The 9,849-nt window shown below is 44.1% G+C and overlaps 1 protein-coding gene across 1 annotated transcript; it reads left to right on the top strand.

The window, feature by feature from the left end:
- Positions 1-982: 982 nt before the first annotated feature.
- LOC127345459 (probable glucuronosyltransferase Os01g0926600) lies at positions 983-8,705 on the top strand. The gene is made up of 4 exons (XM_051371939.2): positions 983-1,289; positions 6,960-7,348; positions 7,557-7,798; positions 7,891-8,705. The coding sequence occupies exons 1-4, from the start codon at positions 1,187-1,189 to the stop codon at positions 8,402-8,404; spliced, it is 1,248 nt and encodes a 415-aa protein (XP_051227899.1). The 5' UTR covers positions 983-1,186; the 3' UTR covers positions 8,405-8,705.
- The last annotated feature ends 1,144 nt before the right edge of the window (positions 8,706-9,849 follow it).

Genomic DNA, 9,849 nt, shown 5'->3' with positions numbered 1-9,849 from the left:
CAATAAAGTAGATTTTGCGAAGCTCCCGCTTGATTGCAGCCTCCAGTAGCTTCATTTCCACTGTTGCCAAATAGTTTCTTGCCCTCCCAGACCAGTTACTCATAGTTTCCCAGACCTCAGATACAGGAGCTCGATCACCATGAGGAGCTCATCCAGGAACTGGAGGACGCCTTCAACAGGTTAGGTGGTTGAGGTGTAAGAGGGATCGTACCCTAGGTAGGTGGTGGGAGAATATAAACTTCAGAGGTGAGAGGAGAAGAAGTGGAAGGAAGGAACGCGGCTTCGGCTAGTGGATCTTGATTCGCTCCTGACCATAAAGATTAGGTCATGGAGGAGAAGCGTACAAGTTTTTCTAGGATTTTAGGCTTTAGAGAAGTAGGGAGAGACATATAGAGGCTCATATACTATTATTTTTCCTATATAAATTGTTTTAAGTGCTAATTTGTGTAGCTTGCACCGATTAGTAGCCGACCGATTAAATCAGTTAATCGTCCGAATTCCGATTAATCTCTACCCCCAAGCCGGCCGAGCAGTTAACGATTACCGATTTCCTTAACATTGTTTGCAAGTAAAGAAATCTTAGTTGCAACCTATACTTGCAATTGAAAAAGATCACAACAACCTCACATGTAAATCATAAGACACACAAATCAAGGTACAAATCCCTCAGGAGTTGAATGAGCTCCAACTTAATTCTCATTCGACCAAAAATTAGCAAAAATGTTTTTTTTTCTCACATAGCACTGGTCATGCCAAATGCCTTTCGCGATAATATGATTCTTGATTTTTCGGAAAGCCAATTCCCGTCCCCAAATTCGTGGACGCGTACACGTATTTACAGATATCCGGTGCTGGATTTACTAGTGCGTCCGTGTGCAGCACCTGCGAGCACAGTACGGTGCTCCTTCCGTTTTGAGGGAGGTGAACCCCCCACCAAACCTGTTCCGCCGACAGCTAGCGCATCATTGACACCGAGAGCCGGCGAGACGGGACGCGGCTCCCACCATCATCCGCTCGCTCGCATTATTATCACCCTACGCCCCTCCTCTCCTCTCCGACTCCCCCCCCTGCTCGCCAACGAGCAGCAGCAGATTCACCTGCAGCTCCGACTCTCCCCGCTCCTAGTCCCGGCGCCGGCTGCTGAGAGCTTTCAGGAAGCACCGGAGGGGCTGCGGTGGCGGCGGGGATGGGGAAGCCGCGGGTAGCGCTGGCCCTGGCGGCGGCGCTCGCCCTGCTCCTCTCCTGCTCGGACGTCGTCGTCAGAGCGCAGGACACCGAGAGGATCGAAGGTATGTCAGTTCACACGCGCGATTCATCAAATAAAAATGCTCCCTTTTCTCTGTTCAGCTCCTCGTGTTCTGTTCTCTTTGCCTCCGCTTTGCTCGCCGGATGTCCCTTTCTCGCGTGCGCTGGATTGCTACAGCAAACGCTCGCGCTGCTGGGTTCGGTTGATCTGAGAGTATCGGCGACGCTTTGGTCGCTGGGATCTGGTTCCGGGCCGGGGAAAGCGCGTTCGAATCCTGCTGATTGAGCCTCTGAAAGTCGGGGAAGAAGCCCCGCGGCGTGAGATCTGCGGCTGCTAGACCAGCTCGTGATGCGATAACGAACACATCAAGTGTTCGTGCCAAGATCTTGAAACCACGATAAAAAATTTATTCTGGGCCGCATGTTCCGACTTCGGTCACCGACAGCAAGTAGCGCATGTCCTAGTAAATACTATAAACAAGATCCTCACCCAGCCAAAAAAATTACCATCATTTTAGGCATTACTAGTAAAATGCCCGTGCGATTGCCACGGGCAACAATACATGTATACAAACTAAAAAATATAATTTTACAAACATTATGTCATCAACCTATTCTTGGATAATATGTAGGGATCATCTAGGATAATAAGTGTTATAAACGCGACAAGCAAATAACGAAGAACGAAAAATAAAACGCAGCGGAGACACAAAATTTAATGTGGAAAACCCCTTCCAACATAGAAGGGAAAAAAACCACGGGCGCCAGCCAGCAAATACTTTACTATATCGGGGAATGTTTACAAACGCCGTGGGCTTACAAGATGTATGTATAGGCGGTGACAACGATTCAGCCCAAGCCTACCGGCAACGGGCCTCGTTCCGCTCGTCAGAAGTTAGCTTTCCTTTAGTATATAAATTTCGATCACAATATAACAATAAGTACAAATGTTCTCGAGACATGAACTTAATTATTTGAAGTCTATTATTTAGCCACACGCACAAATTTAATAACTATTACCAAGGAATCTCATGGGTCCGCATCATCGGCTGCAATTTTTTATGTCAAACTATTACAGTCAACAGAAAGAAAACAAAACAAAAATTTAAGCCTGGCAAATGCTTGCATTTCTTGGTATATTAATCCTTTTAGCTTCAGGTCGAAGTCGGTGTTCTGCAGCGGGTGCATCAGATTCTGCGCATCCGACTCCACCTCCAAACATCACAAGCAATATGTGGAAATCATCAGTGCTACAATCCAGGAGATATGTTTTATATTTCTAAGTGCATCATAATTCAAATTTTCCAACCCATTCTATAGCGGTAGCATCACTTCCATACTTAATTTGTGTATATATGATAGGCAGCATAACTCCCTCCTTTGCAATGCAAATCATGTAGTGGGCCCACGACTGTATTCGGTAACATGAATAACCTTCAAATCAGAAAACGATAAGCTAATGTTCAAATCTTGCTAGAAAAAAGAGCAGGACGTTAAATTTGCTTACACTTTATATATCCATCGTAAAATTTAAGCTTGTTTTGCTGCATCTTGAAACTATCATCCTAAGTTAATTGGCTATAGCAATGACCGTAAAACATTCAAGCAAACATCTGGTGGGTATTCTTTGATCCAAATAGTTCAATTTGGATAGTGAGCAACCTAAAATTTTAGGAACAGAAAAAAACGAGAGGATGCAAACATTTTCAAATACTAACAAAAAAATGCATGTGGGTTCCCACTATCCAAATTGAGCAAGGAGAGGCCTACAAAAGAATTCCATTGGTTGCATTGAACAAGTGACTGAAGTGAAGCTCTGTATTAGAGGAAATTGTCATCCATCCTTTTCGGTATTTATGGACATCATGAAATGTTTGCTGATGCTAACCAGAGCATATGCCTCTTCCATTCTGCAACCAAAAACAGAATGGCACCAGGACACAGTAATTAATTTCGAACGAAAAAAGTTCGACCCCATCTGCTAAATGTACCACTTCAAGAAAACGAGCCTAAATTTGACGGAACCAAATATAGTGCAAAGTAACATTTTTTTGAAAGAAATACGGTAGGGGAAGCCCCTACAGTGATTTTGTTTTTATAAATAATAAGAACCCAAATTCGCGTCCCTAGGTACAGAACCCAATATAGTGCAAAGTAACATTTGGATCATAGGTATAGAAATATCTAGTTCATTGTCTCCATTTGATGAACATATCATCTCAAGGAAAGAGCCTGATACTCAAAGCAACATTTGTGAGATAGAAACGGAAATATATAGTATATTATCTCCATGCATCTGCAATAGAAGCTTCCAAACTGCAGCTAGAAACTATTGGAATCTCATAAATCTCCACTATAGCTTAAGTCGGTCAACAAATACATCATTATCATGTTATCCATCATAGAAAAAGGGCAAGAAATGGCTCAACCAAAGATTGGCTATCCAAAATTATGGTAGCGAAATCTTGGACACAAACCAAACATATCGTAACATGCATGATAATGAAAAATCAGCCCACAAAGTGCAAGGCCCGTTATATAGTATCGTAAGCAAATTCGATAGAAGATGAAGTAGCTAATTAGGAAATCATGTAGAAAAGGCAACACTACTTTGTGGATAGCAAGGTCATTGGAGTTCTTCAGTTCTTGGATCACTCTCTCCAAGGAAATTCAAAACGAAATGCTCATGTACGATACATCAACCTTCCAGTTTGATCAACATCTTTGTCACTGTAAATGTGCCTATTATAACTAAAGGGTGGTTCGCAAATTTTCGAATGAAAATACATTTGAGAAGGAAATAGATATTTTTCTAAATTTTGCACCACGGGATTTGCTCACCTTATGCAACTGCATAAAGTAGTTTGATATTCAACGCTTTGGTATTAATCCAACAACATTGCCAGAAAAGTGAACTGCAGACTTTTCACTACGAGCCTGACAAATGACATGGTAGTCATTTAAGGCATCATTTTAAGCTTTACACTTCTATGATCCCATGGTAAAGTTAACCTGCAACTTACAATTAATGTAAGCTCAAACTTCAAAGATCAACAAGAAGAGGTAACTGTTGATGGTTAAGCATAAGTAATATGCATAACATCTGACTTCAAGCGTCTAAGGTTGAATGCCCCTAAAATGGACTTTGTACATAAAATTAACTCAAGGTCTTTTGTGTTCAACACTTCCTGAGATAGAAAATATACGAGGCATCAGAACACCAACAATGACAACAACTCACGCAGATCATATCATATCCAAGAGCAACTTCATGTAAGAAAATGCCCAACAACTGCTAATTTAGGTCAATTGAAAAGAAATAGAGTTTAAGCAGCCCGTCTAGATATTTCAAATCACTGCTGAAATAACCCATTAGAAATTCACATATAAGTATTTCATCTAGGTAAGCAACAAAGAGCAACCATTAAACCATAAAATAGAAAAATCTTGTGAAGAGCACTATGTTCATCACAGGAGCTTAAGTTACTAAATTATGGATTATAAGTAACAAGATGAGCATATGATATTGAGAGCCTTTAAATGGTAATTCTGCACATTAGTGCTGGTTAGAAATACTTAGTTGACCAGTACGTACATGTCTTCTGAATATTTGAACCAATACATACATTTGTAACTGCAACTGAAAAACATGATGCTGGAGCACGAATTTAAACCAAAATCAAACATGTTGAGTGACAACCATAAGGTTTCTCCATCTGAAGTTGCCCTTATGTTTCAGCACCTGTGCTTCACCCATCAGTACACAACTTCTTTTCCATCTTTCGAGTGCCTTGCAATCATTTTCGTTTGTCAAGTGTTGCATTATAACATATAGAGTCATCAGTGATCTCATAAGATATTGTACAAACCTCCGCCTTTCAAAGAATGAGTAGCCAACAAGAAGCTCATTAAATGGAGGTGGATAAGCTGATTTGCCTAAAGAACTTAACTCCTTTGAATAGGCATTCCTTCCAGCACTTTGAAACATGATGATTGAAAAAGATGAGACCAAAGTTAGAACATTACGAGATGAATAATAAATTAGCACTAAAGTATTGTGCATTCAACTAATCAGTTTAATCTTGGACACGGTCAAGTTACATTTTATGGCAAAAGATCCCATGAATATCAGTCCTTTATGCCACAGTAATACTGGACTGGGTACGAACAATATATAGCAGAGAAGACGTTATCTAAATTCAGTTTTCAGCTTCCTATTCACATGCCATCATTTTGGGTGTTGTTCATAGTATTGACTTTTACCCATTACATGCCATCATTTGACTGCTGTCCATAGTATCGCCTTTTACCCATTACATGCCATCATTTGACTGCTGTCCATAGTATCGACTTTTACCCATTAGGGCAACTAAACGAAAAGAACAGAGATCAAAAGCTAGAAAAATAATGCACAAAAACGAAGGTAAAGCAACAAACGCGCGTGTAGACTGCACTACTTATAACCATAAAATTAACTTTAGCAGTAGTTCTAAAGTTGACCGTTTAATCAAATTAGAAGCAGAGGGGGTAATCATAAGAAATCAATCACCATCTGATCGGCCATGGGCCTGCGTGTACTGTGTGGAAGAGACACAAATGGTGTTGGCCAAAGTGAGTTGCTTGGGTTGTCCCTGGATCAGCAAGCAATCGACGGTGATTATCCCTTCATGGTTCAGTATCTGCACTCCCAGGCAGCTATCGATATGCATTTCAGCAGCACTTGTACTGCCCATAGTCGTATATATGTGCAGTTCAGCTGATCGGCAACTGTCGACATGGCAGCGCGGGCTGCGCCTGGGCGGCATCATGCAACTGCAGGTGTCGGAGAGAGCGGAACCCCTGGTTATTCCCGCTTCCATGGGCTGACCCGTCCTCGCCGTCGACCGCTTCCATGCAACTGCTGATGTGCTATCTGTTCGACACGGTCCTGCCGGCTGTGATGGCCGTCCTTTTCGTTGTCGCTCGCCGTAGTGAGCAGCGAGTGCTGCGAACAATAGGTGGATGCGGTGCTTGACATCCTCCTCCCACCTGCACTGCTCGGGTCTGACCCGGCGCTCCTGTGCTTTCTATGTTGGGGCGATCAGGAGAAGGAATTTGGGGAGGTGCTTTGGGACAACAGGGCATCCCTTTGAAGAGGAGAGGGGCGGCGCTAGAGATGCTGCTAGGGCCGGTAGACGCGAGCTCGGGCCGGCGAGGCGGAATCCTATGCGGCGCGGGGTAGGTAGTAGCGAGGATGAAGACATAGGGTGCGGGAGAGAGAGGATCGTGGGTTTGATTGAGGCGCTGATTAGTGCGAAACATACGCGGGCGAAAGTTGGACGAAGGCTGACGACGGACGAGTATCGCGCCTGACGACGGAACACATTCGTGTTTTTTAAGTAGTAGAGATTAAGCCCCTCAACTGATTCTGGACTCAAGTCTAAATTGTCTGTTCCGTGCCGATTTATTGGGCAACAGCTCACACAGAGTCTAAAAGCGTTCCATAAATCTGTATTGTAGCTATGATTGTGCTGTGGCAGTACTTCTCACGTTATGTTGCCCAAAATAACCAAACTTTAGGCACTATTAAACCTCCTAGTGATTCTGGACTCGAGTCTAAATTGTCTGTTTTGTGGTAATCTATTGGGCAACAGCTCACTCAAACTTTAGTATGATTGTGCTGTTCCAGTGCTTAATTCTCACGCTTTCTGTGGGTGGATATGATGGAAATTCAGGTAGCGCGGGTGACGTGCTGGAGGATGATCCAGTGGGGAGGCTGAAGGTGTACATCTACGAGCTGCCCACCAAGTACAACAAGAAGATGGTGGCCAAGGACTCCAGGTGCCTCAGCCACATGTTTGCTGCGGAGATATTCATGCACCGGTTCCTGCTATCGAGTGCGACACGGACCATGAACCCGGAGGAGGCCGACTGGTTCTACACGCCGGTGTACACGACCTGCGACCTCACTCCGTGGGGCCATCCCTTGCCCTTCAAGTCCCCGCGGATCATGAGAAGTGCAGTTCAGTTCATCTCCTCGCACTGGCCCTATTGGAACCGGACAGAGGGTGCTGATCATTTCTTTGTGGTGCCACATGACTTTGGGGCATGCTTCCATTACCAGGTGAGTCGTGGAGCAAAAATGAAAAACCTGTGTCTTCTACCATCTGTTACCACTGAAACATAGAATGAACATATTTCCACACATACTACCATGAACTTTCAGAATTGCACATTCCCCTATGTAGCATGTTAAGTGTATTTCAAAATAAACTGCATGCTCGTGTATAGAACCTTTCAACTGATGTGCATTTGGCATTCCCATTGTTCAGGAAGAGAAGGCAATCGAGCGGGGAATTCTTCCATTGCTTCGTCGTGCTACACTGGTACAGACTTTTGGGCAGAAGGATCATGTGTGCCTAAAGGAGGGCTCAATCAACATTCCACCATATGCTCCTCCCCAGAAAATGAAAACTCACCTTGTTCCCCCAGAGACCCCGCGGTCCATCTTTGTGTATTTCCGAGGTTTATTCTACGATACAGCGAATGATCCTGAGGGTGGTTACTATGCAAGGTAAGGACCTGAAACATGTAGTACCTTGTAATCATTCTTAATGAATTATTGGGGCACAGAAGTCTTGACATACCTGCTATATGCAAATGCAGAGGTGCTCGTGCATCGGTGTGGGAGAACTTCAAGAACAACCCTCTTTTCGACATCTCGACGGACCACCCACCCACCTACTATGAGGACATGCAGCGCGCCATATTCTGCCTGTGCCCGCTGGGCTGGGCCCCATGGAGCCCCCGTCTGGTGGAGGCCGTGGTGTTCGGATGCATCCCGGTGATCATTGCGGATGACATTGTCCTGCCCTTTGCTGACGCCATCCCGTGGGATGAGATCGGTGTGTTCATCGCAGAGGACGATGTCCCGAAGCTGGACACCATCCTCACGTCCATCCCGATGGAGGTGATCCTGCGGAAGCAGAGGCTGCTGGCGAACCCGTCGATGAAGCAAGCCATGCTTTTCCCGCAGCCCGCCCAGCCTGGCGACGCCTTCCACCAGATTCTGAACGGTCTGGCGCGGAAGCTCCCGCATGACAAGGGCGTGTACCTGACCCCAGGGCAGAAGGCGCTGAACTGGACCCAGGGCCCTAAGGGCGACCTGAAGCCATGGTAGGTAGCAGCGCATGGCGCCATGAGCTGATGGTGTTCAGTCAGAATCAGCCCAGCCAAGCCAAGCCATTACGGTCAAGTGTAAAGCTCCTTACTTCCTACTACCTTGCTTCTTTTTGTGGCAATGTGCCTGCCTACCTTCCATGTGTAACATGGTTACCTTGTTTTTTGTTGCCCTAGTGCTAGACTACTACTGCTGTAGGTGATGATGGATCATATAGTAATTATGTATATGACCTTTGTGTTACATTGCTATATAGATGCCGATCTGTAATGCGAAAAATAATTAAGTAACGTTAACAACACATCACTGCTCTCCAGGGTCCAGACCTAGAGGTATTGCTTCTTGCAATGCCGTTGCTGTGCATGACTGCCCTTGCACTATCAGATTAAAAAGGCAATACAGTTATGTGATATTTCGTTGATACGGTAACATAATTTATAACAAACGACACATGGCTTGAGTACCAAATTGTCGGTATGATGTGAATCCAAGTACATATGGGGCGGTTTTCATTTTTTTTATGTTACTTTGAAATATTTTTTTGAAAACTTCGGTTGCTTTTCTCGCAATTGTTTCTTATTTTTATTGAGTGTCGGATTAGTTGTGCTGTCAAACTTTGGTTGTTTTTCTCGCAATTGCTTCTTATTTTTATTGAGCGTCGTACCTTATGAATTTGACACATGCGTGTATCCCTCCAATCTCAGCCCAGCGACTAAAACCCTGTGCCACACCCCATGAGAATTTGTCATAATTTTAAGTCTGACCAAACCTACATGGCAGAGACCAAGATATATGTTAGAAGCAAAGACTTTACCATGACTAGAGGAGAGCAACATTGGTGTGTGTTTCTACGGATTACAACAAAGATATAGGTTTACAAAATATTTGCATCGTTCATGCAGAATGGAAAAATATCCATATCCAGTTGTCAGCTAAATTTAACGTCTGATAAGATTAAGGGTGGTTGTCCCGCCACTAGTACCAACTGAAATTTGTATAGGCGCAAAGTTGTGCCAAGCCAAAGCAAAAGGCAAGGCCGGAAGGCTAAATAAATAGGGAAATGAAGCAAAGTGTGTTTTAGCTTACTGGCAAAACTTAAGCATGTGTCTAAGTTGTTTTCAGCTAAGAGCCTAGGATCACAAGGTAAACAAAAATGTTGTTGTGGAGCTTGGACACAACAGACTTTTTCGAAGGAAAAAAAACGAACGTACAAATTGGGCCAGGGATTTGAGGGGAGAGGACTCTTGGTTGACTGAAATGGCAAAGAGTGTGACGATAGGGCCCGCCTCATGGCTGTAGCGGGCCGCCGTATATGAGTACCTAGTATGGGCTGAAACGAGCCGCGCTAGAATGATAGAAAAACCTATAATGGCCAGGCGGAGCCCAAATCTCAGCTCCTGTTAGTCAGTATGTCACTAAGCATGCAACTAATTACATAACAAAAA

Source organism: Lolium perenne, chromosome 3 (genome assembly GCF_019359855.2).
Source record: "Lolium perenne isolate Kyuss_39 chromosome 3, Kyuss_2.0, whole genome shotgun sequence".
In the NCBI taxonomy this organism is placed as follows: domain Eukaryota; kingdom Viridiplantae; phylum Streptophyta; class Magnoliopsida; order Poales; family Poaceae; genus Lolium; species Lolium perenne.
This window is presented reverse-complemented; position numbering and strand designations above follow the sequence as displayed.

Coding starts and splice junctions, on each gene's coding strand:
- LOC127345459 (XM_051371939.2), top strand. CDS start 1,187: ATGGGGAAGCCGCGGGTAGCGCTGGCCCTGGCGGCGGCGCTCGCCCTG. Junction 1,290..6,959: donor GGACACCGAGAGGATCGAAG/GTATGTCAGTTC, acceptor ATGGAAATTCAG/GTAGCGCGGGTGACGTGCTG. Junction 7,799..7,890: donor GAGGGTGGTTACTATGCAAG/GTAAGGACCTGA, acceptor ATGCAAATGCAG/AGGTGCTCGTGCATCGGTGT.